Consider the following 26,637-nt stretch of genomic DNA (forward strand, 5'->3'; position numbering starts at 1 on the left):
CCAGGGCTCCTGGAAAATGATTTGCTACCGTACCACTAATTTTATTTCCCAAAATACTGCCCACAGCCCAGAAAACATCTTCCGTGTGTTCAGCAGTGAAGACAAATGATTTTGTTATTAGTGTTGATCTTAGGTCTTAAGTAATTTTTCTTTTTTTGTCATTTACCAATTAGTTGGTCGTTGCCTTGAATTACAATGTTCAGCAGTACTGAAGGGCTCAACAGCTTTTAGTTTCCCCCTTAACAGTTAAGGGGTAAAAAGCAGTGGAGACCACTGCCAATGTGTGGGTGAAGTAATTTTTAAAAATTCCTGTGGGTGTTAACATTTTAGTAGGTTTGCATTATGGAAAACTTGCATTTGATACGGTTTTAATGACTTACAAGAAGGCCTATAGGGTGGAGACTGCCGCATTAGTCGCAAGTGACAGCCTTTATCTATTATTACTGGCCTTACATCACCTTTGTGCTTTGTGCCCATGGCAAGAACGGACACAGCTTTAAGTAAGTAGAAGACAATGGCCTTCGGGAAGAAGCCATTAATGGTGCACAAAAAGTACAGAAAAGAGAGCAGCTTAGAAACCCCGTGGGCATACATTTAGATGGGCACATCCGAGTGCAGCTGCCCTTCCTCCTGACCTCGGCTGGAATCACTCACAGCAGCCTCGACAGCCATTTCCACCGACGAGGGGAAAGCCCCAGTGCGGTCCGAGCCCCGAGCATCCTCTCCTAGGCTCCGGTGGGCACCAGCAAGCTGAGGTCGGGGCGGCTGAGAGCCGAGGGAGGGGATCGCTGACCCAGGCCGGCCGGCCGCCCGCGTTCCAGGCCGCGCCAATTCACAAGCATTTGCCGTCCACAGGAACGGAGAACTCGTGCGGAGGGCTCGTGCCCCCCACTGCTTTCTGACCGCGTCCCCCCAAAGGGCCACGGATATGAAGTAACACCACACTAAACGCCACAGACCCGCACCGGGACCTCTGGACTGTCGGGACCAGCCTCCCGGGATCGATGGGTGCCGGGAGGGTCGTCTCTGAGGTGATTTTCCGTTAAGCGTCCAGGGTTCCTGGCGGCGCGGCCGGCGGCCTCCACCTCAAGGAGGCCAAGGCGGCGGGCAGGCGGCCGGGGGCGGAGCCGGAAGGCGGAAGCGGCTGATCGCACCCAGAGCTCGTCGAGCCGCCGCCAGTCCCCCACGGACGACGCGCGCCGCCGCTCCGGCCCGGGGCCCGCTGCCGGGGCCTCCAGCCCTTGCGGGTGCCGAGGTGGCCGGAGAAGGCACCCTGCCCGCTGCCTTCCCCCCATTTCCCAGTTGGTTCCTGGCTTCTCCCATGGCCCGTTCGGTGGCCGACTAGGTCGGGCGTCTGCGGCGGCGGCGGCAGGCTGCGCTCCCCCGGGCGCCCGGCTGCCTCAGGGGCTGGGCTGGCCGCCGCGGTCTCCATGGTAACGGCCCCGCCGGCGTCCGGGCCTCTGGGGGAAGATGCGGCCTGCCGGGCCCGCCGCCTCGCCCCCGGCCTCCCGGCCCGGCCGGGGTCACTGAGGAGCGGGGGCCCGGCCGGCAGCCTGCCCGGCAGCGGGCACCAGGTGAGCCGGCTGCGGGAAGGCGGAGGGCGCGGGAGGCCGGCTCGGGTCCTCGCCGTCCCCGCATCCACACTTGCACCGGGTGGTGCAGAGGCTTCTCGGTCTCCGCTGCGTCCATTCCCCCCCACCCTCCTCCTCTTCTTTTTCTTCCCGGCCAACAGCCGGAGAAAGAGCAGCTCATGGAGAGGCTGAGAGAAGCCGATTTTAAGTCAGACCCCAAACGGGACAATAGCCTTCAACAACTAGACTTACTGAGGCATTTCCTTCGTTTTCAGTGAAATCCCACTCTCTGGCTGGAGACACAGATGGCCTCAAATGAGAGAGATGCCATATCGTGGTATCAGAAGAAGGTAACAGCAGTATTATTATTATTATCATTATATTTTGTAAACCGTACTTCTGCAGAAAAACTCCCACAAATAATAGGGTTACTTGCCTTAAGTTTGGTAATGTCAAATATTCTTATATAATATCTCCACATAACTGAAAAAAATTGATGTGCAGAGTCATTATAAACCCAGTTTCGGGTTCCAGGTTGTGAGCTGTAAGTCACCTTTCTCCAGGCTGCATACACACACTACTGTAATGCTTTGCTTTGCAAATTATCAAACTTATTATTTTTTTTTATAAAGACAAAGAATGAAACTCTTATCTGCATGGCTCAGATTGCTGTTACCGTCTGATTGAGCTGTCCTTACCTTTTATTCCTCTCTGGTACTCCTATTGATTTTTTTCTTAGGGAGTGGAAATAGCTTTTAGGTGATCTTCAAAATATTTGGGGTGTTGCCTTTTTACTTTCTAGACCCAGTCCTTTGTTTTGTTTTTGGAAATAGCCCTGGAAAGTATGAATTTACTATGTGAGAAATACATTTTCCGGACAACATATTTAATAGACTCATGGCTCTGTGAGGTTTGACTTAGATACAGAGATTGCCTTTGCATCATTTAAATAGCCTGCTCCTTATTTCAGATTGGAGCATATGATCAGCAGATATGGGAAAAGTCAATCGAACAGACTCAGATTAAGGTAAATTGATTTCTTTGATTCTAGCTTTGTTACTGCTTTAAAGAGAAGAGTGGATCATACTTTTTAAATATCCACCAACTGTGCATTCTTTTATTCTTTGAATTGTATAAGAAAAACAGTAGTGCCTGGATAATGATAACGGACAGTGGATATGTGGCTTCAGTAGCACATGTCCCAGGTAAATAGGAATGTGGTTTCTTACCTCTTGTCATACCATATGACAGACTTTTATTAGAAGCTGGAAGGACATAGTTTTTATAAAGAAATATCCACATTTTTTAAGAGGGTGGTAGTCCTCTTCCTCTCTTCCTCTTTTCCTCTCCATCTTCCTCCTCCTCCTTAATACAATCATCACCACTGTACTAATCAAATAAAATTCTTATTTGGCCTACATCTAGCCTTTGGCCTCCATTTTTTTTTTTTTTCAGTTACTGGTTTAGAGGCGAGCCTTCAAGTTTTTCAGGTTCTTAAGCTTCTTTGTACATTATTCTTAGAACTGAGCACAGTCTTCGGTTTCTTCATGATAACCAAACAACCGAGAACTACTGTGTAATTCAGAATGCCAGCTAGTTAATTTGTAATAGTAGAAGGGAGGGTTAAATTTTAGTATCTAATTCACCAAACGGGAACGAGAAATACTGGTGTTGGTACAAATTAGTCATTGAGCATTTTCTGGGTAGCCAGTTGTAATTTGATTTTTTTGAGGAAAAGCCCTAAGAAAAGAATATAAATCTAGATCTAGGGTCTCACTTCCTTGGAAAGCGTTCATAAATGCCAGTACATTCTTGGTTTGGGACTTTTTTGAAAAGATCTGTTGCAGACCTTTATCATCACTTTAAAAGCATGGGTAAGTACAACCAAGAGTGTTCTACTTATTTAAGTTACACTGATCAGACTAGACCTCTGAATCTTTGGTGGGATATATTTAACCATTATCTGTGCATTTCTTTATAAGCCAATCACCTAAAAAGCTGTTTGAGCTATTCAGTACACAACTAACTTCACAATTTCCTACAGCCCTCCCTTATATTAATGGAACATGGGGTTCAGATGAATCTCCAAATTTCATTTCTAACTGTCTAAATCTTGTCTACGTATTCTTCTGTGAATTCAGGAAATCAGATATTGTTTAGTGACCTCTAACCTTGTGATCCTTAACAGGTCCATGTGCTTTTGTCTGGGTTTTGGTTTCCTGGTCCTTAAAAGGATTTTACCTCTTGCTGCAGAGTAAGAAATCTCCCCCCAACCAATTTAGATTTTCTTAATTCTTTTTTCTGTGCATCTTACCATATGCCTTTTAGTGCACCCTGTCAGAGTTTCTTGTTAACGTGTGTGTGTGTGTGTGTGTGTGTGTGTGTGTGTGTGTGTGTGTATTTTGAGAGAAAGCACAGGAGATTGGGTGGGTGGGGTAGGATCTGGGAAGAGTTGGAGAAGAGGAAAATATGGTCAAAACATTGAATGAAAAAAAAAAAAACCTTAAAAAATGTTTTAATGTCCTGAAAAAGATAAGCAGTTCCTACTTTCATGGGTTTTGTGGTTAAGATAATGTGAAAAAACTATGATTTTTTTAAAAAAGGTACTTAGTTAGATTAAACAAACAAAAAAGCTAAATTAAAAATAAAAAAGGAAAAATTGAAAATGAAAACAAAAAATTAGTATATCAGATCACAGTACTATTTTACAGTGACTAACGGAATAAAGACCCAAACCATATGATTTACTCAGTAGACACAGTAAAAACACTTGACAAAATGTTACGCATTTGTAAATTTGTAATGATGAAGTAAGTGATGAAGGTAGGTCCCTTAACTTATTAAAGGCTGGGAAAAAGCCTACAGCAAATGTCACCCTTAAATGGATAAAAACTGTTTTCCCCATAGTCAAGAAAAAACCAAGAATACGTGATTTCTCTACTTTTATCTAATCTAGGTAATTTACAAAAAATTACTAACAGATAAGTTTGGCAAAGTCTTTGGATCTAAGGTTAGTGTGCAAAAATCACTTGAGTTTCTATGTATTAGCTATGGTAAACTGCAAGTAAAATTAAGAAAGTATCCCAGCATTTGAGGGGCAAAAGCAGGAGGATTGCCATGAGTTCAAGGCCAGCTTGTGCTGCAGACAGTAAGATCCTGTATCAGAAAAACCAAAGGAAGTGGGCTGCAGAGATGACTTAGCAGTTAAGTGTGCTTTTGTGCAGTCAGGAAGAGCTAGAGTTTGGATTCTTACCACTCACATGACAAGTCCAGCAAACAGTGTCTGTTGCTCTAGCTCTGAGGGATCTCATGCGCTCTTCTGGCCTACAGGTTTGCACACAAGGACATATACTCACACACATGCACAGAAATAAGTAAATAAAACAAATAATTCTAATCAGTATAGTATAAAAGATAAAAAAATTTTAGGTGTGAATTTTGCATAGAAAGTGTAAGACTTGCATGCTAAAACTACACAATGTTTTTCAGAGGTGTTAGAAAGCAACATGTCTCATTTATGATCTAGAAGATTCAGTATTGTTTAAATATCAGTTATCTCCCAGTATATTTAATAATATGCCTTCAGGATTCCAGCCAGCCTTTTTTTGGTAGGAACTAATAATAAGTTAGCTCTGAAATTAGTATGGATTGCAAAGAATGAAATATTAAAAATAAATTTTATAAAGTCAGTTGGAAGGCTTATATAATGTGATCTTAAAATTTAGTATGTAAACAAAATAGGGAAATAGTATTGTATTTGTATGATTGATAGATGGGAAAGAAAAATCTAGAAATAACTCCATACCTCTTTTGTTTAATTAAAAAATTTAAAAAATTTTTAGAGTTATTTTTTTCATGTGTGGGTGTTTTGCCCACTTCTATGTATGTGTACTACATGTGTGCATTGTGCCCACAGAAGTCAGAAGGCGGCATTGGATCCCTTGGAACTGGAGTTACAGATGGTTGTGGGCCACTATGGGTGTTGGAAACTGAGTCCTCTGCAAGAGCTGGAAGTGCTCCTAACACTGAGCCATCTCTCCAGCCCCTCCGTACCACATTATTGGAATGATTTTCATCTTCTGAGACAGAGTCTTACTATGTAACCCAGGCAGGCAGGGGGCTCTCTAGGTAGTTTCAGCCGCCTTTGGATTCACAATCCTCTGGCCTCACCCTTGTCAACGATGGGACAGATACACTAACCATGCTTTGCTATAAATTTGATTTTAACAAAGATGCCCATCCTAGTTTTCTCTCTGTTGTTGTGATAAAAACACTTACCAAAAGCAACATGAAGAGAAAACAGTTTCTTTGGCTTATACTTGAGATCATCACTGAGGAAAGTCAGGGCAGGAGCACAGGGCAGGAGCTGTGAGGAGTACTGCTTTCTGCTTGTTGGCTTGCTCATAGGCTCATGCACACTTTCTTAAAAAGCTCCAGGTCCACCTGCCCAGGAATGGCACAGCCTGCAGTAGGCTGGACTCTTCTCCCACATTAGTCATTTAAAACAGATAGGGCCACAGATCACTGGCCGGTCTCTCAGGTGATGCTTCCTCAGATGACTCTAGACTGGGTCAAGTTGACAGCTGAAGCTAACTAGGACAGTGCCAGAAAATTCAATAAGGAAATGATGACCTTTTCAGTCAACAGTGCTGAAATGGTTGGTTAAAAACTGTAAACATGATCTTTATTTTTTTTTATATAACAAAAAATTGATTATAGATTTAATTATAAGAAATTAAACTAGACTCTCAACTCATGTGCCTAGGCAGCCCTGTCATTCCCTTTCCCCTAGCTGGCAGCTTGGGGGTGGTGTGATGCCTGGAGTTACTATAAAAGATGTTAACCAGCAGCAAGTTTGTCAGAGCTCTGGCAGCCTTCAGAAAGCCCAGGAAGCTGAGAGTCCCTGAATGGGTGGACACAGTCAAGCTGGCCAAGCATAAAGAGCTTGCTCCCTGTGATGAGAACTGCTTCTACACATTAGCTCCTTCCACAGCACAGCATCTGCACCTTTGCTGTGGTGCTAGGATTGGCTCTGTGACCAAGATCCACAGAGGACAGGAGAGAAACTGTCAGGCTTAGCCACTTACCTGAGGCTCCAAGAGTGTGGCCTGCTGGGTCCTCAACGCCCTGGAAAGGCTGAAAATGGTACAGACGGACAAAGATGGGGGCCACAAGATAACACTTCAGGGACAGAGAGATCTGGACAGGATCGCTGGACAGGTGACAGCTGTCAGTAAGAAGCATTCATTAGAACAAAGGATGCTGGATTAATAAATTGCCTCATTCATTTAAAAATGAAAATAAACTATAGATTTTTAGAAGAAAATGTAGGAAATCTTGTCACCTTAAATGGGCAAAAGCTTCTTAGGAACACATCTATGAAAGAAAAATTATAAATATATAGTGATGTATGCCTGTAATTCCAGTACTCAGGAGCCTAAAGCAGGAGGATTGTAAGTTCAAGGCCAGCTTGGGCTATATAGTGAGGCCTTGCTTCACATCAATAGTCCCTGAATAGAGTCAGGGAGATGGCTCAGATAATAAAAGTTCTTTGCCGACAAACCTGCCAAGCTAAGTTCAGTCCCTGGGATACATGGTGGAAAGGAGAGAACCAGCTCTTACAAGTTGTCTTTTAATCCACATTCTTGCTGTGGCACCTCAGTAATACAAAAGCATAGACATATGAAAATGATTAATTGGATTTACAAAATGAAAAGCTTTCACCCCCAAGTATATCATTTAATGAAAATGAGGATGCAGTCACACACACCTGTTGTCAGAGTCCCAGCTACTTGGGAAGCTGAGGCAAGAGAATAGTTTATGCCTAGGAGTTAGAGGCCAGTGTAAACAAAAGAGTAAGACCCCATCTCCTTTGAGATGAGGGGTGGCTACTTTTGGAGAAAATGTGAAAATATTTTCAAATCATATATACAAAGAACTAAGAAAAAAACATACTTAAATAATGGTTAAAGACTTGAACAGGTTGGGCGGTGGTGGCACACACCTTTAACCCCAGCACTCTGGAGGCAGAGCCAGGCATATCTCTGTGAGTTCGAGGCCAGCCTGGTCTACAGAGCAAGATCCAGGACAGGAACCAAAACTACACAGAGAAACCTTGTCTCGAAAAACAAAACAAAAAAGACTCGAACAGACATTTTATCAAAGACTAAATGAATAGCCATTAGGCACATGAAAAGATGCTTTACATTAGTCATCAGGAAAGGTGAGATTCCACTGTATCCCTATTAGAATGGATAAAATGGAAAAGACCAACCCTACCAAGCAAAGATAGAGAGAAACGAGATTTCAGATAATATTGATTGGCATGGAAAACTGAAAGTTGCCTGATGGTCTCTTAAAAGTTAAATGTATGCCTTTTACATGATTATCTATAAGACAAGTGAAAACAAGCAGCTCTGTTTACAAATTCATCCCAAATTGGTGAATGTTTAAACCGGTATCTTATATCTGTACAGTGGAATGTGTATCATCAACAGATGCAGTGTACCTATATAATATGCCCAGTGAAAGGACCTACCCAAGGAAAGCAATTTTACATGATTCTGCTGATAGGAAATTTCTAGAAATGTATAAAGATAGAAAACAGATGAGATGAGTGGTCGCCTTCTGAAGTCTCTTAGGAACTGGGATTTCTGCAGACAGGCTGTTGTGGTTTGAGTGTCCTTCCCAGGGTTTCATGTGCTGCAATTTGATCCTCATTGTGAGGTATTAGGAAAGTGGAAAGGTGATCGATCTAACTGTGGTGTTTGCAGACGGGCCTTTGCAGCTTATTAGGACCAGAGTAGGGAGAGTTACACTTGCATATACACCCCTTCCTTTCCATGTGATGCTCTGTGCTGTTTGGAGGTTACCAACAAGAAGGCTGTCTCTAGTTGTAGGCCCCAGGCCTACTCCTCCCAACTGGATACAAATAATCCCCCTTCTTTATAAAGCTGCCCAGACTTTACATTACATAATGAAAATTTGACTAATGCATGGTCTCACAGGAAGTTTTGGGGTGATAGTTATATTCTAAGTACTGAGTATAATCATGATTATATAACTGTGAATTAACTAAAACTCACTAAAACTCATAATTTATCAAAACTGTAAATTTCAAATGGATGAACTTAATAGTATATAAATTATACCAATGGTAGGAGAAAATGTGTACTACACAAAATATTTACATATACTTTACAATATGAATTGTTCTCCAAAGTCTTAATTGAGAGACTATATTAAATATGTTTGATGTTATTTTAGTGATAAAGATCAATTTATTCTTTCAAAATAAGACTAACCAAGAATATTTTCTGTTACTACTATTTAGCATGCTGCTTGCTAAGATGAACAAAACATGCTAAATGAATATTTTCTTTGTTTGAAAAATTTTTCTAGCTAATATTAAAAAGAACAAAAGCTACTCTTTGAAAGTGACATAACGTTATCTCTAGAAAAGAAAGGCTAGTGAAGTGCAGAGGCTAATTCAGCTGTGTTTGTCGTTTTATTCTTAGTACTGAATGGTGTGATGATCCTCCTCATTAAAAATGACAGGTCGAATGCATGCCCTAAGCTCTGTTGAGTTTTGTCCTGAAATGTCTACAGCTATAGCAGTAAGAAAAAGGGCTCAACTCTGAGGTGTGAGAATAGCAGAGGAGGCTCCATTAGATGAGCACTGTCAGTACAATTCCAAAGTTGGGAAGTAGATGGCAAGTGAAGAATGCACAAGCATCTGAATGTCTGCCGCAGGGAAAGCCAGTAAGAAACGAGAACAGGCTCTGCGTTCCGTTTCAGTAAAATTTAACTAGATTCATCAGCCAGTGTGCTGGTGTTAGGCAGAACTGAAGACAGGACTTTGGAAACATATGCATAGTGGCAATAGACCCACCCTCAGACCTTCTTTATTCCATACAACTACTGTCTTCCTCTCATAGACGACAGACTGAAGCTTGCTCTTTGGTAGGCTGAAACAGTTCTGTGCTCTGTACCAGAAACAAATGTGGGTTGAGTGAAGCCCTAATACCTAGGATCAAATGAGCCTGGCAGCCAAGCTGTTTACTGCTAAAGAGGAGGGTGCGATTTCTGCGGAAACTAACTGAAGAGAAAAGATGTAAAGATACTGAAGAGTGAAATGGTTGGCGGCCCCTAGAGTGAGCTACTGTTCAGAAAGCTGTACCTAGTGTACTGACTTGAATTTAGCAAGTTAGTGGAAATCTGTGCATCTATGTGTACATATAAATGGATAAAGTTCATAAAATATTTGAAACTTAAAAAGGAAGAGAAAAGAAGCACAGAAAGAATAATATTGCTTTAAAGAATTAAGATGTTTGCCGGGCGATGGTGGCGCACGCCTTTAATCCCAGCACTCGGGAGGCAGAGGCAGGTGGATCTCTGTGAGTTCGAGGCCAGTCTGGGCTACCGAGTGAGTTCTAGGAAAGGTGCAAAGCTACACAGAGAAACCCTGTCTTGAAAAACCAAAAAAAAAAAAAAAAAGAATTAAAGAATTAAGATGTTTTGATGGGTCATGACTATTAACAGTACTTGGGAGGGAAGCCGAGGCAGAAGAATTGCAAGTTTGAAGCCAGTTTAGTCTACATACCAAGGCCTTGACCCAAACTGACTAAACAAATGGGAAAAAGACAGTAATTCATATGTTTAAGTAATTAGATACTATAAAATCAAGACTGGATTAAGTTCAAGAGATGTATCATATAACATGCTGATTATAGTTCACATATTCTTGAGAAATTCTGAGTGAATATAGTGTTTGTCCCACAAAAATGGTAACCATATGACCTAATAATGAATAGTTAATTCATTCCACAATAAATATAATAGCTCTTGACAGACTACTATAAACTGAAAATACCATCAGAAGTTAATGCACCTAGCCTGAGTGCCAAGCTTAGCAATACTGACCATAGCAGGGTGTGGACTGTTTACCCTGGTGATGTTATGGTAACTGGGAGCTGTTACTACCCCCTGTCATGAGACAGCATTGTACTGTATATTGTTAGCCTGTGAAGAGATCAGAGTTCAGATTGGAAGTATGGCTTCTGTGGAGGACATATTGTTTTCCCATTGTTGTAAAGATGACAATACTTAAATTGAACAGTCTTAAGTTGGGGACCATCTATACATATATATCCTTCAAAACATGTTTACTTGTCACCCTTAAGGAGAAGGCTTACCTATCATATATCCACCATCCCACTTTAAAAGTAGAACACTTGTAAAAACAATTCATAAAGACAAAGTTTTATCTACCAACTTTAGAAAGTCTTTAAAAAATAACCAAAAAGATGTTATAGATGAAAATGTGGGGCAGGGTTGTATGTTGCTCAGTGATAGAGCACTTGCTCACACATAAAAGAGCAAGAAAAATTGCCCAGAATATAGTAGAAAAGTTGCTACCAGATCTCTAAGCAGTAGAAATTCAAGAAGTGGAGCCAGTAAGGTGGCTCAGCAGATAAAGGCTCCTGTCACCTGGTCTGAAGTCCTGAGTTTGTGTCCCAGGTATTGCTTTCCTTGAGAACTCTTTCTCTGACTTTCCCCCACTTCTGAGAATTGAGGTAGGTGTATGTTATACATGTTCTTCAGTGCTATTTGCGCTGTCGTTGTTTTTTGTTGTTGACAACATGCCCTCTGTTGTTGTTATTTTCTCATCTCTTTAACACAGTCTCTGATAAAGCAACAACAACAACAAAAAGGAATGATTTATTTTGCTCATGATCCTTTGGTTCCATTTTTTGGGCTCCTTGTAAAGTTCAGTATCATGGAAACAGGAGTATGAGGAGGCGAGGACTCGCTTTGTGGACAGGAAGCAGAGAATAAGGAAGAAAGTTGGGAGCAGGTATAACCTTCCATGGCACATCACTAAAGACTTACTACGTTGAGGCCCCACCTAAAGTTTCCACAGCTTCCCCAAACATTGCCACTAGCAGGTGAAAAAATGTTCACATAAGCACATGGGGGAGTATCTCAGAGTCAAACCACAGTGTGCACAGTGTGTCCTAGGAAGTCAAAGGTTGCTTCCCCTTTTGTGCTTGACTTTATTGTAGTTTTATTCTTTTAGTGGCAATAAAATGAAATAGGGAGGAATTACAGGGCTTCACTTACTGTTTTTATTCACGGTTACACACACAGTCCACTGATGTTGCAGCAGTTACATCCAGTGTGTTTTATCCTTTCCTTAAGGTGATATGTCAGAGGTTTTGTCCCAGTTGCAGTAACCTGCTCAGGGTTTTTTGTAAGGTGCTTCCAAACTTGTGGCATGGTATCACAGTTTTGTTAGGAGCTTACTATGGGAGAGGACTCTGCAGAGGTCTAGGCTGCCACACAGGAGTGGCACACTGGGACACTGCAGGAGTGTCCCTCTTCCGTCCTGCAGTCTTTCCTTGCTAGAATAGAGATTGTGTGGAACAAATGAGGAAATCACTAAAAGCCCCCAGGGTTTACTCATTAAAGCTTTCCAGGTCAGGCCATATTGTTTGATCTCCAACAAAAACTCCTTTTGCTGTCGGATGCATTTGGTTTCATGTAGCAAGAGCAAGGATGTATAATGATGAAGACTGAGAGTAACTTGGTTTGGATCTCTGGGTCTTGGTTTCTTTAGCTATAAAATCAGGACAATAAAGTTTTCAGTCTCACAGAACAGCTATTTGAAGTGTTTGTAAAGTGCCTGACACATGTGCTTCTTTTTCTTTAAATTTTTTTCTTTATTTTAAATGCCAACCACAGTTTCCCCACCTCCTCTCCACCCTTGCCTCCCCAGTCCACTCCTCAGAAATGGGCAGACCTCCCATGGGAGTCAACAAAGCATGGCACACCAAATTGAGGCAGGACCAAGCTCTTCCCCTGCTGCATCAAGGCTGAGCAAGGCATTTCATCATAGGAAGTAGGTTCCAAAAAGCCAGCTCATGCACCAAGGACAGTTTCTGGTACCACTGCTAGGGGCCACAAATAGACCAATCTACACAACTGTCACCCACATGCAGAGGGCCTATGTTGGTCTAGAGTCCCCGAGCTCCCACGAGCTCGAATCAGCTGTCTCTGTGGGTTGCCCTGTCAGATACATGTTCCTCTTACACATGCTGTACAGCCTACAGGATATAGCAGAAAGATTTTCAGCATAAAGATGGTATAGGGTTTTTGTTTTTATGGTCCTTCTGTTCAACATATATTAAAGTATATGGTAACTTGTAACTTGTTTTGTTTTGAAATAGTTTTGTTAATGTGGCACTTCAGGCAAGTCTCAAACTAATGGTTATCCTTCTGTCTTAGCCTCCTAAGTGCTGGGATTCCAAGTGTGGGCCACTGTGCTCAGTGTGTTGTTTATTTCCCTTAAGAACAGTGGTCATGAATTTATTAATGACTTCTTTCCCCTTAGGAAAGAAAAATGATAGAGGAGTTCAGGGGCTTGTTCCTGAGAGACCCTCATACATTGCCTTACAGTCCATCTTCTCTTCTGTAGTATACATTCTTTGAAGACAGACCCTGTACTGACTCACTTTTTACTTTATGTCTATCCAGGTAGAATGTCTAACATGGAAGATGCATGTTAAGTATTTATTGGCTAAGTGGTGAGGGAGGGTTACATAGTTCTCTTCTTAATGCTAATCATATTTCTCTAACATAATAGGTAAAGAATGAAGAGAACAAAGACTTGAAGCTCCCACGAGTGGGATGGCTACAAGGCCTATTTCTATTAGAGTAAAATATAGTAATATTTTTATTTTGAAATTGTTAACTTTTGAATTTGAATATAATGTTTTATGACAAGCATATATAAACATGTATATATACATATATATGTACTACATACTACATACATATATGTGTATATATGTGTGTATGTGTATATAGTATACATGCTTCTTTGGAGTTTTTTTTTCCTCCTAAATTACCATATAATTTTATTGTAATTTAGAGTCTTAGGGAATTTTTCTGTATGTGGTATCTATAGCCTATAGTTGAATTGAAATGTAGGGTTCACTTAAATTGTTTGACCCCATCAATTTAGTTAAAAAGAGCCAAAGATAACTGCCTCTATTACTGTAACCTTGAGATTTTATATTAACTTTGTGTGTGTGTGTGTTGCATACATATGACTGTGGGTATGTTGTGTTCATGGTGCCCAGTAGGAATTGAGACGGCTTGCTCTTCTTCTCTGACTTACCATCTTGAGAAAGGTCTCTCACTGACTGGAACTTTGTTATATAGGCCGGGTAGGTTGGCTGCTGAGCTCTCGGAATCTGTCTCTCCGATGCTGGGGTTACAGGCACCTGCGGCCATGCCTAGCTTTTATATAGTAGCTGGAGACTCAAACTCAGGTCCTTCTGCTTGCAGAGCAAATGTGCTTAACCTTTTACACTAACTTTGGTAGTTAAACATCTGATTTCAAAACTTAAGAAGTAGCTTCTACAAGTTTTAGTTGAGTTTGAAATTAAAATTCCTCTTTTTCTCTCTTAAAGTTTTGTTTTGTGTATGAGTATCATGCCTGCATATATATCTATAAACCACATACATGCCGTGTCTGTCCTTGGAAGCCACAGGAGAGTGCTGGATTCCCTGGAACTGGAGTTGTGGATGGTTGCTGCCATGTGGGTGCTGGGAACTAAAGCCTGGTGACCTGAAAGAGCATGTGTGTGGAGGTCAAAGTACAACCTCAAGAAACAGTCCTTGACTTTCACTTTGTTTGAAACAAGGTTTCTTGTTAGTCATATGTATGCCAGGCAGTGGGCCTGTAAGCTAGGAATGTCCTGTCTCTGCTTCCTACCTCACCATAGGAGTGTTGGGGTTATACAGGTGTGTTCTGCATGTGGCTTTCCATTGGTTCTAGAGTTCTGAATCTCTAGATTCTCACACTTGAGTGGCAAACGCTTAGTCCCCTGAGCTATTTATTATTCTACCTAAATTTATCTCTTAAAAGATTAATAGCAAGTTAGACAAACCAAAGTTTGAAGGAAAATCAAAAGATAATTTCATAAATATACACTATATGGCAAGATTATTGTGACGTTCAGATTCTCACTTTTTCTTCTAAAAAACAAAATAGGAAATGCCATGTCTTTGAAGCAACAGTGGTCAATTTTAGAACTATTAGAAACTTGAGGATGCAACAAAAATCTTACATTGATCTTAGATAAGTGGACTAACATATAGTAACACTGCAGATTAAGCTACTTTAATATGAAATGATAGAAGACCAAGGCCCAAGAAAGCTTTTTATTTAATTCTCTGAAAAAATGTTCATGGCTAAATTACATAAAGTAGATACATACAGGGGTTTTCTCAAATGGATACATCACAATATTAAGAAATAGGTGAAGAGGAACCTCTTAGCAGATGATAAATTCCAGGAGTATCTGGATCTCAGAGAAGAATGATGAGTGGAAGCTTGCCCAGCAGTTTCCTGAGAGTCTGGTGCCTTGGATGCACCTGATTTTTTGAGGCAGAGATGAACTCTGGGCCTCAGAAAATAGGAATTGGGTAGAGTTTGCATGCAGAAAAGTTAGACTTCCATCACCCAGCACCTTAATAGATAACAATGCCCTTAGGTAGGAAGCTTGGGATGTTACCTTGGATAAAGTGCATTGGAGAGTCTTCAGGTTAGATAAAGGGTTAACTATAAATCAAGATAATAAAACCCTTTAGCTTAATCTGCAAACTCCCACCCAGAATCCTTCAGCCTGTAGCTCCCAAGCAAGGAAAATTTTGGAGGATTCTTTGAGACTCCAGGAAAACCACCCCTGATTATTGACACTTGGCAGTTTTGTAAAGGAGATGTCCAGCCTTAACTCATATTCAACCATGAAGCCAAAGCCCTGAGTCTATAAGCTGTACTTTGACAAATTAAAAACAGATGACAGTGTGCACACTTAGATAATTACAGCACACAGCTTGAGTTTCTCCAAGGAATAGGACTCTATGAAGAGCACCCCATTAGGAGATATAACAGTGGCAGCATCTCAGATGCTCACAAGGTTGGTAGTCACCATACAAAAGGAAGAAGACAGTTTATCTTTTACTCTTAAAAAAACTGTTTTTCCTGATTCATTTCTGTTTTTGTTTTGTTTTATCATAGGGCTTCAAAAACAAACCAAAAAAAATGGGCCACATAAAGCCAGACTTGATTGATGTTGACTTAATCAGAGGTGAGTTGGAAAATTGATTTGTTTTTTTATATACATACTACATATTTTCATTCTTTTTCTTTCCTCTCACAACTTGACAAACTAGAGTCACCTGAGAAACCTTAATTGAGGAGTTACCCCTCTATCAGATTGACTTGTGGGCATGTCTTTGGGGTATTTTTTGATTAGTCATTGATGTGGGAGTGCCCAGCTCACTTGAGAGATGCCACCCCTGGGCAGGTGGTCCTGGCTGTATCAGAAAGCAGGCTGAGCAGCCAAGGGAGCAAGCCAGTAAGCAGCATCCTCTGTGGTCTCTGCTTCAGTTCCTGCCTCCAGGTTCCTGCCCTTAGTTCCTGCGTTAGCTTTCCTCAGTGATGCACTATAAGGGATAAGGTGAAGGAAACCCTTCCGGGTCTCCAAGTTGCTATTGGTTAGTGCCTTCTCACAGCAATAGAAACCAAACTAGTGCTCTTCCCCAACCCCATCCTTTCCTCTCTTCCTCCTTCCCTTTCTTCCTCCCTCAGCTCTCCCCTTCCCCTCCTTTTTGTGTCCCCCCCACCCCACCCCACCCACAGCTTCAAGCTCAATCTTCCCACCTCAACTTCCCAAGTACTGGGATTGCAGAAATTTCACCTCGCCTAGTTTGTTATTGTGCTATTTCATCCTGGTGCCATAGAATAGTTTTAGGTATCTCCCATATATTGTGGCATAATTACTTTTAAAAGTAACCTTTCTCCATTATCATTCAAGGTTTTGCACTTTCTTCCTTTGCTGTAATGCTTTGGGGTTATGTAAATAGCATGGTTTTAATAAAGGCGAAAGGGAGATGCTTTGGAGATTGTTGTTGTATCATTAAGAAGAATGTATTGTTTGCCATTCAGGTGAGCCTGACTTGTTTTGAGCACCTGTCCTTGTGCCTGAGGTGAGAGCATCTTAGAAGTCTTGCCAGCACCTTAGCTGACCAGGTCATGTGCTGATTTTTACCCCATCCCCCCATTCTAATGTAAGGTGACAAATGGCCATCAGTACAGTGCATATACATGTTTCTTATGCATTTTAATAAATGTTTATTTTTTTATTGACTATTTAAAGGCTCAACATTTGCCAAAGCCAAGCCTGAGATTCCATGGACATCTCTCACTCGGAAGGGGCTCGTTCGAGTGGTGTTTTTTCCGTTGTTCAGCAGTTGGTGGATTCAGGTTACCTCTCTCAGAATCTTTGTTTGGTTGCTGCTGCTTTACCTCATGCAAGGTAACTCAAGAATGGAATAAACTATGATGATTACTTTTTCTATACTTAAAGGAGACTTATTGTACTCTCACCCTTTCATTTGAGTCTTTAAAGCAGGCCTTTAAACCTTTTCCACTTGCAATTATTTTTCTTTCAGAAATTTTTATGCCACCCTGGATAGGTGGCATAACCTTAGTTAGGGTTCCTATTGCTGCATTGAAGCACCATGACCCAAAGCAGGTTGGGGAGGAGAGGGTTTATTTCAGCTTACATGTCCACATTGTAGTCCATCACTGAAGGAAGTCAAGACAGGAACTCAGAGCAGGAACCTGGAGACAGAAGCTGATGCATAGGTCATGGAGGGGTGCTGCTTATTGGCTTGCTCTCCATGGCTTTCTCAGCCTGCTTTCTTATAGAACCCAGGACCACTGGCCCAGAGTTGTCACCATTCACAATGGGCTGGGTTCTCCCCCATCAATCACTAATAAAATGTCCTACAGCAGGATCTTATGGGGGCATTTTCTTAATTGAGGTTCCTTCCTTTCAGATAACCCTAGCTTTTGTCAAGTTGATATAAAACTAATCACCATACTGGATATACAGGTATATAAAATAAGTATATAAACCAAACATTTACTGGTATTCAGAAAGAAAGGATGGAAAGTTGACTCAGTGGTTAAGATTACTAGTTCAATTCCCAGCACCCACCTGGCAGCTTACAACTATTCACATCTTTGTGGGCAGCAGGCATAATTGTGGCAAAACCATGCAGATAAAACATTCATACATATAACAAAATAAATAAATATAAAAATTCTTTTAGCCAGGCATGGTGACCTATACTTTTAATCCCAGCATTCAGGAGGAAGGAGCAGGTGGATCTCTATGAGTTCATGGCCAGCCAACTATAGTTACATGGTGAGACCCTATCATAACCCCTACCTTCAAAAGAAAACACCCTCTGCAAAACAACCAAAAAAAGAATTAAAAAACCCAAGGAAAAGAAAAGAAAAAAAGTCAGAAAGAAATTTATTTTAAAACAATTCTTGCCAGGCGGTGGTGGCACACACCTTTAATCCCAGCACTTGGGAGGCAGAGGCAGGCGGATCTCAGTGAGTTCAAGACCAGGCTGGGCTACAAATCGAGTTCCAGCATGGCTGGGACTGATACACAAAGAAACCCTGTCTCGAAAAATCAAAAAAACAAAAAACCCCAAAACCAACCAATTCTTTGGTGGGTATATATACACATATAATAGTTGTGCATGTTTAATTTTATATAATTAAGACTTACCCATATATATATATATATATATATAATATAAATATACAAATATAAATATATATTATATAAATATTAGAAAATATTTTTATTTATTTGAGAGTTTCATATACATATGTAGTTTGATCTTATTCCTCCCTTTGTTCAACTCCCTCTGGACCCCCTTCAATGATTACCCCCTCTTTCAACTTCATGTCTTTCTTTTTTTATTCTTAAGACCCACTGAATCCAATCCAGTCATTGCTGCCTTTATTGCCTGGGTCTGGGGCCATGCACTGGAACACAGCAAACTTAGTTTTGGTTAAACCACCACTTCACCACATCCTCTCTCCTGTCACCTCTCTCCTGTCTCTCCCTCACCTCTCACCTTTCCACTGCACAAACCTTTAAGCCCCTCCCCTTGTTCATATTGCTTGTGGTCTATCACCTCCTCCAGTTAAGACCTCTTTCCTCTTCCCTCCGATGCAGGGATGAATTGTTAAATCTCTGGAACGTTACAATGAAAAAGTAAAAGAGGATGGTAATAGGGATGAGAGAAAGAAGAAAAGATGCAGGAATAAGAGGGGAAGTATGAGGTGTGGCTGAAGAGCATATGGAAACATGCCTCAGGGTAAACTGAGTGGACAAACACAGATAGCAGGCCTGAAACCTCATTGAGCAGTATGCAGCCAGCATGAGACACATCTGAAGAGTATATGTTCAATAATAGAGAATCAGAGATTAAAGAACGCCCGGATGAATTCCATTTTGTATGTGAATCGTGCTTGCTTTCTAGAGTTTATAGAGAATCTGTCTGTATTCACAAATCAGCAGGGATGTAGTTAGTGAATACTCTGCTGTTAGCATGTTGGAGTTAGGGTTCTCTTTGAAATTCAGCCTTGGTCAGAATTTGTAGAAGATTCATCCAACAAGGATCTTTGTCCATTGAGTTAGTGCTAACTTTTTTTCCACCAGCAACTAACTCTCAGTAACATGAGAGTTACCATACATTAAAGGTTAGAATTATAAAATTGTCTGTAGTGGGAAGTTCTATAGATAATTTTGAAATTACCCTATTTTTCATTTTTATTTATTTGAAAACCTCATATACACAATAAAAAGAAACAATATAGCATGGTAATTAATTCCTGGGTTCAAATCCCAGCTTTGGTAGTTGCTTTACAGATATCCTTGGACCTTGGGAAATACGTTTCCTTTGAATCGAATATTGTTTAGAACTGTCTTCTTTGGAGCTGGAGAGATGACTCAGCAGTTAAGAGCACTTGCTGCTCTTCCAGAGGACCCAGGTTCAGTTTCCAGCACTCATGTTGGGCAGCTCACAACTACCTGTAACTCCACCTTCGGGAGATCTGACACACACACACACACACACACACACACACACACACACACACACACACACACACACACACACAGTCTCTTTCTCTCTCTCTTACAAATAATTAAAAATAAATCTTAAAACTCCTAAAACTGTCTTCAGCATGTGGCATCTGGTTATCCTGTGGTGGAAGCTCATTAGGGATGTCTGGATTATGATGCTACCAGTTTGCAAAATACTTCCAGTAGGTTGGTTGTTTTTCACTTACCCAGCAATCTGTGACTTTAATTTTTACTCAGTTAATGTCCAAGTGCATGATATTCTAGGAAATTATTTACTTTTCTTAGTTCTTTTAGAAATGACAGCTTGTGGAAGTGGCATGTACAGTTACTAGAGTATGCTTTTTAAGGCTTTGCATTTTCAACCCTCTACAGTCACAGCGATCGTGTTGTATCTCATGATGCCTATTGTGAACGTGAGTGAAGTGCTTGGACCGTTGTGCCTTATGCTCCTCATGGGAACTGTCCACTGTCAGATCGTGTCGACTCAGATAACAAGGCCATCAGCAAACAATGGCAGTAGGAGAAGAAGGTAAGGGAGAGGTTGACTGGAGCTTCCTTTTTGTTGCGTATTTGACTTACAAATGAATGCTGTTCTCTTTTCCCCTCATGCTAAGAAGCCAGATTAACTTTTTAGTTTCATGTGACCTTTTTTGCACTCAGTACAGTATGTTTAAAAGATAAATCACTACTTTTTGTTGACATTTATTTTAATGTTTTATTCAAACATTACTTTGAAATGTTGTATTTCAAAACCAGTAATGGTTTTGAAAAGCACATTCTCTGGCTGAGGTATAGATATATAAGTGCAAGACACTTGCCTAATAGGAACTGTGTGAGGCCCTGGGTTCAGTCTGTACCCTCCTATGAGAAGAGAGAGAAGAGGCAAAGGAAAGGGGGAGAAACATTCTCTCTCCTTCCTTCTTTCTTTCTTTCTTTCTTTCTTTCTTTCTTTCTTTCTTTCTTTCTTTCTTTCTTTCTTTCTTTCTTTCTCTCTCTCTCTCCCCCCTCCCTCCCTCCCTCCCTCCCTCCCTCCCTCCCTCCCTCTCTTCCTTCTTCCTTCCTTCCTCTTTCTTTCTTTCTTTCTTTCTTTCTTTCTTTCTTTCTTTCTTTCTTTCTTTCTTTCTTTCTTTCTTTCTTTCTTTCTTTCTTTCTTTCTTTCTTTCTTTTTCTTTCTTTCTTTCTCTCTCTCTCCCCCTCCCTCCCTTCCTCCCTCCCTCTCTTCCTTCTTCCTTCCTTCCTTTCTCTCTCTCTCTCTCTCTCTCTCTCTCTCTCTCTCTCTCTCTCTCTCTCTCTCTCTCTCTTTCCTTTTTTGATTTTTCAAGGCAGGTTGTAGTCCTAGCTGTACTAGGACTTGATCTGTAGACCAGGTTGTCCTTAAACTCAGAGATCCACCTGTGTCTGCCTCCCAAGTGCTGGGATCAAAGATGTGTGCCACCACTGCCCGGCTGAGGAACATTCTCTTTATAATTCGACTGGTGGTGGTATGTGGTAGTGCACACCTTTAATCCCAGCACTGGGGAGGCAGAGGCAGGTGGGTCTCTGAGTTTAAGGCCAGCCTGGGCTACAGAGAGAGCTCTACAGGACAGCTAAGACTACACAGAGAAAGAAACTCTGTCTCAAAAAACAAACAGCAACAACAACAAAATGGTGAAAATTTACTATGGATAAGGATTACATTGGGTTAACACTGCCAACATTTGACCTGTTTTTCAAAAAGAATGTGTAATTGAAACCTGGCCTTATGGTACATGCTGTATCTTAGCACATGGAAAGCAGACACAGGAAGATTGCTTCAGGTCTGAGGCCAGTCTGCTCTGTGTAATGAGTTCCCGGCCAGCCTGACTTATAGTAAGAACCTGTCTTAAACAAAAGACAACACCCCAAGCCAATTTTTTGATTGTTGAGCTATGGACTCTGTTAGACTTGTGTTGATTGTGTGGTGGTATATGGCGTTTGGAGTGGTGAAGTTCTCTTAGTAGAGTCAGTGTCAGCTTCCAGGTTGTTTTCTCTTTCCTCAGACTATTTCTAGATTTCTTTACTTAGGCAACTAATAAATAAGACATTGACATGGGTTCAGTGAATTTCAACAAGTTTATTTTTCAAAGTTATTTTTAGAACATTTGCTTTTAAAGAGATTCCCTATAAATTTAGTATTTTCTAAAGTAATCAGTCACTGGGCTGTGTCTCATTGATTTATAGGGGGGGGTCTACAACAGAATTGGGCCATAGTTGTGAATCATTTAACAATGTAGAATGTTAATGGGAATGATAGGTGCTATTACTGGTTGTTTCCTGATTAAATGTGCTGGTGGGTAGACAGCTAATGTACATGGAGAGAAATGCTATCATTGGGCTAGTGTGGAGGGTGCCTGAAGAGGTTCATGGCCACACATTGATACTCTTTTCTGTTCCTCTTCTGGACTGTAGTTCCATTTCTTCAGTGGCTGAACAAAGTGATAGCATAGGACTTTGATCTTGAATCTTCTTTGTCCTTAAATCAGAATTGTCCTGTAGTTGTTTGTCCTTGGTATAGGAGGATAAATATGTTTGATTTCAGGAAATAGTCTGTTAGCATAATTTTCTGAAGGTTTATTATGGACATAAATAGAAAAATTCTTGAATAATCTAAAATTATTGAAATATTTTTTGTAGAAAATTACGAAAAACTGTAAATGGTGATGGGAGCCGAGACAATGGAACTAACTCCCCTGATAAAGTCAGAGCCGTAGAAACTCTGGAATCTGCACCCAGTGTTGGTGGGTTTTGGGGGACTCTCTTTGGCAACAGGTGGGAGTCTCTTTTATTGGCATTTGTACTTGATTTTGTGTTCACCTTAGTGTTTGCAGGGTCTGTATCATAACTGGGCCATAACTGTAGAGTGTGAGCTTGGTGTGGTTGTTCTGTGACTTCTAAGCATTCTAGAGAGACTTGCTTACGCAGACTGTTATCTCCACCATCTTTCATGTTACTATAAAACTAGTAACCTACTCTCAACGTTTCATTGCATTTGATTGTAATGGCTTTTTAGACCACAATTGCAAAAAGCCCTCTGAAAGGCTAAAAGGCCTTAGCCAACATTTGACAGAAAGGAGAATTTGAAAAAGATGGAGCTTCTTAGAGTTGATGCCCATGAGGAATGGGATGTGGTGAGAAACCTGATGTTGATGGGCTATAGGATAGAAAGACAAATGGATTAAAGACACACTAACTCATTTTTAATTATGCAGGTCATAAGAGTACCAGTTTGATGACTCAGGCACTTGTTTTTTCTTATATTAAGGACGGTGAATTAAATAAAGCTCTTTTTTGAAGGTGAAGTATGTTTACACATTGTTTTAAAGATGTATTTACTCCCCTTTGGTGAAGTGTTTGAGTTATGCTGGATATTGTGCAGTCTGTGTCCTAGGTGATTGTCATAGTCAGGAAGGGAGTAGTAGGAAGGTCAAGTCACAGTAAAATAGACTCATTCTGAGTCATTGTATTCTGGTATGTAGCTTAGCAGATGGAGTAAGGGGTAAGGTATTCTGGGCTCTGAGCATGGTTAGTGTTTAGGACAATGAATAGAAGAGAGGCAGGTACTGTGAGGTGCATGGATGGCAGTATGAGATAGAAGTGGGCATTCCCCTGGAGAGGTGAGCAGAGAGAGATTCATCTTTATGAGTGAGTGAATAATCTGCCTTTGAATACCTTTCACAAGCTAGAGGTCTGAACAATACAATTTCTGAATTTTCTTGACTTTCAGAGTAATATATTGTACTCCAAAGAAGAAAGTTTCATTTCATGAAAAATATTGCTCTCAGAAAAGTAATTAGTAACTTTTTTTTCTTTTTAAAAAAATAGGATTAAAAGGGTGAAATTAGTATCTAACAAAGGGACTGAAACTGACAAAGACTCAGGCTGTCTCCATCCTATCATTAAGAAGAGACAGGGTCGACCAGAGATCAGAATGTGGCAAGCAAGAGAGAAAGCGAAGGTTTCGGATGGAGAAAAGTGCCGTAGGGTAAGATCTAGATGGCTGTAACAGTATCTTTTTTGTCCTGTGTAAAGTTTTCCTGTTCTGAGACTGTGTTAGAAACTCAAACTAGATACCCATAGGTGTAAAAGTTTGTCAACAAACCGTAAGTAAAGCCACTGGTTGTGAACAAGGAAGTACTATCAGCAGACTGGAGCTTATGCTCCAGGAGGAGACCTTACTAAATCTGCTACTCAGCAGCCTTCATGGTGGGTGGGCAGGTCGAAAGAACCAGAGCAGTGTAGAGGAACCTTGTCTTTTCTAGAGGCAGTGGTCAGTTTAGTAAAGCACTTGGGAAACTTCTCGGTCTAGTGCAGGTGGATTGTTCTGTGTCTAAAACTACACATTTTTGTTTTGTAGTTTTGAAATGTTTTCTCAGCCTTGAGCTGAGGCATTTAATCTAATACTTTATTAAGGTTTATTCCTGAGCATTTTATTATTTTTAAAATACAGTATCCTTAAATTTATTCTTTGAGGAGTTGACGTGTGTACATGATGTATTTCAAGTATATCTAACCCCTCCCTATCTGCTGGACCTGCCCCCCATTTCCCTCCTAGCTTTATGTCATCCTCATCATCCCACCCCTTCTTCTTCTGTAACCCACTGAGTCCAGTTAGTGCTGCCAGTATGAACATGGGTGTAGGCCGTCCTGTGGCCTGTGGGTAACATACCAGAGACCACAGCCCTAAAGCAAACAGACTCTTCTTTCCAGCAGCCATTGTCTGCCAGCAGCTCTTCCGCTAGTGAGGAGGTCTTGGGAGTCCCTCCCACATCGTGCTGGAGTGTTGACTGTTTTGATCTTGTGCAGGCACCACAGCTGCTGTGAGTTGATGAGGATAGTGTTCCTGTCCTGTCCAGAAGACACTGTTTTGCAGCAGTCCTCCCTGATGGCTGGTTCTTAGACTTTCTGCCTTCTCTTCACTAATGTTCCCTGAGCCTTGAGGGGAGGGTGGTGTGATACAGATGTTTCATTTTTGGCTGTACATTTCATAGACACTCTGTACTTTGACCAGGTGTGAGTCTATATTAACACATGTCCATTGGAAAAAGAAGCTTCTCTGATGAGGACTGACAGCTTTTCTAATCTAGGGTACAAAGACAGATTTTAGAAGGCAATTTGATACTGTGTCCACTTAGGGAAATTTAAGGGCCTATGAGCTCCCCAACTATGGAATTTTGGCCATAGGTTTATAGTACTAGGCAAGAATTCTCTTCTGTGGAGAGGCCTTTAAATTCAATCAGAAAGCAATAGGTTGCTCCCATAACATTCATGCCAGCATTGCACCAATAGGCAAATCTTGCAAGACCAGTTGTTACTGTAGTTCACAGGGCTCACAGCTGGATAAGACTCTTGATGACTTTTCTCTCTTGGAAGCCTACATAGCACCTTCTGGTACTATGAGCTAGTCAACAGGAGTTGACCAAAGTGTGTTGTTTCTTTAGCAGTAGATTCCAGCCATCAAGTTCTGGTGTGCCACCAAGAGTAATGGTAATAGCATGTATTGTTTTGGGGGTCTCTGGGAAAGCTCCCCCCACAACAGCAACTTGAAGGGAGGTGTGTCCAACCTGGCACTGGGCTCTTTGTTGATGAGAACCTATGGCTTCTGGGAGGTGTATGAACCTCCTCGTGAACGATGACTCCATTTAAGCTCATTCATATCAACAAAATTGGTTATTATTTCAGGATGCTTATAACAGGTTTCTGTATAGCTTTTCCAAATGTCTTTGGAAATACGTATCCCTCATCCTACTCCTCCTCTGTCCCATCCTCTCGTTATTCTTGTATTTATTAAGCCATCATTGCAGTCAGGCATTGTTCTAAGTGCCTGACAAGTACAAACTGACTTCCTTGTTTACAACAGCCCTATGAGGTCTGTCATCATGACTTCCAGAGGAGGAAACTGAACCTCAGTTTTAACTGCATGGCTGGTAAGCAGAAGAGCTGTGGTTCAGGCAGAGAGTTTGACCTGAGCCTGTGCAGCGATGTGTCATCACACTGCCCTCATTTAGGCTGCTGAGTTTCAAATACACAGTTTTCTTAATTTTGAAATTGTTAAAAATGTTTACACCAAGTAATAAGTAGACTTGTTAGTTTGGGTTTCATCCTTTCATCTCTTGGGAATTTTTCTGTGAATTTTACTTTTACATGGGCAGCTTCCTGGAGTGTTTTTTTGCTGTTCTTTGTGAGATACTGTTTCTCTTTGCAGGAGGCTTACAGGCGTTTGGGTAATGGGATTTCAGATGATCTGTCAAGCGAGGAGGACGGTGAGGCGCGAACACAGATGATATTACTGCGTAGGAGTGTGGAAGGGGCGTCCAGTGACAATGGCTGTGAAGTAAAGACTAGAAAATCCATACTGTCCAGGCACCTAAACTCTCAGGTAAGTTTCACTTTTGTCTACAGAAGCATGGATGTTAACTCTAAAAACATTGAATAGTAGCAAGACATTTACATGCTTTCCTGTTGTTTGTTGATTTGATTTTGGCAGGTAAAGAAAACCACGACAAGGTGGTGTCATATAGTACGGGATTCAGATAGTCTGGCTGAATCAGAATTTGAATCGGCAGCCTTCAGCCAGGTAAAGCATCCTTTTGTAAGAGCAGACTTTGAGGTGTCTTCTTGTGTGCAATGACTTTATCTGTTCTTTTCTTTTGGTTTTGTGAAGTTTGTATGTCGTTTGATTTCAGTTTTGTCAGCTCAGTTTGAGATAACTGCTCACCCCTAGAAAGGAAATGAAATGTTTTTCTTTTTTTCCTAATCTTAAAAGTATCAAAGATAGGCTGGAGAGATGGCTCAGTGACTGAGAGCACTTCCTGATCTTTCAGAGGACCTACGTTTAATTCCCAGCACCCACATAGTGGCTTGCAACCATCCAGAACTCCAGTTCTAGGGCTGTCTTGCCCTCACTGACCTCTGTCAGCATCAGGGTACCAGGCATGCATGTGAGGCACATACATTCATACAGTCAGAACACTTATACATATAAAATAAGTAAATCTTTAGATGTGTCATAGTTGATGCTC

The 26,637-nt window shown here is 41.2% G+C and overlaps 1 protein-coding gene and 1 pseudogene across 7 annotated transcripts in view; both read left to right on the plus strand.

Moving 5' to 3' along the window:
* Positions 1–847: 847 nt before the first annotated feature.
* Positions 848–26,637, plus strand: part of Phtf1 (putative homeodomain transcription factor 1) — a 43,403-nt gene continuing 17,613 nt past the window's right edge. The window contains exons 1-10 of one of the 7 annotated variants that reach the window (XM_015999226.3): positions 848–1,031; positions 1,847–1,921; positions 2,542–2,598; positions 15,661–15,730; positions 16,802–16,960; positions 19,973–20,129; positions 22,253–22,387; positions 23,441–23,600; positions 25,821–25,994; positions 26,103–26,192. In XM_015999226.3, coding sequence (XP_015854712.2) covers positions 1,877–1,921; positions 2,542–2,598; positions 15,661–15,730; positions 16,802–16,960; positions 19,973–20,129; positions 22,253–22,387; positions 23,441–23,600; positions 25,821–25,994; positions 26,103–26,192 — 1,047 coding nt within the window. In that variant the 5' untranslated portion in view covers positions 848–1,031; positions 1,847–1,876. Of the gene's footprint in view, positions 1,032–1,423; positions 1,575–1,846; positions 1,922–2,541; positions 2,599–15,660; positions 15,731–16,801; positions 16,961–19,972; positions 20,130–22,252; positions 22,388–23,440; positions 23,601–25,820; positions 25,995–26,102; positions 26,193–26,637 lie in introns of those variants that run through there. The other 6 variants (XM_006980808.4, XM_042279638.2, XM_076573757.1 and 3 more) reach the window with 6 other exon arrangements.
* LOC121830277 (small ribosomal subunit protein eS19 pseudogene) lies at positions 6,266–6,986 on the plus strand (annotated as a pseudogene).

Source organism: Peromyscus maniculatus, chromosome 6, assembly GCF_049852395.1.
Source record: "Peromyscus maniculatus bairdii isolate BWxNUB_F1_BW_parent chromosome 6, HU_Pman_BW_mat_3.1, whole genome shotgun sequence".
In the NCBI taxonomy this organism is placed as follows: Eukaryota; Metazoa; Chordata; class Mammalia; order Rodentia; family Cricetidae; genus Peromyscus; species Peromyscus maniculatus.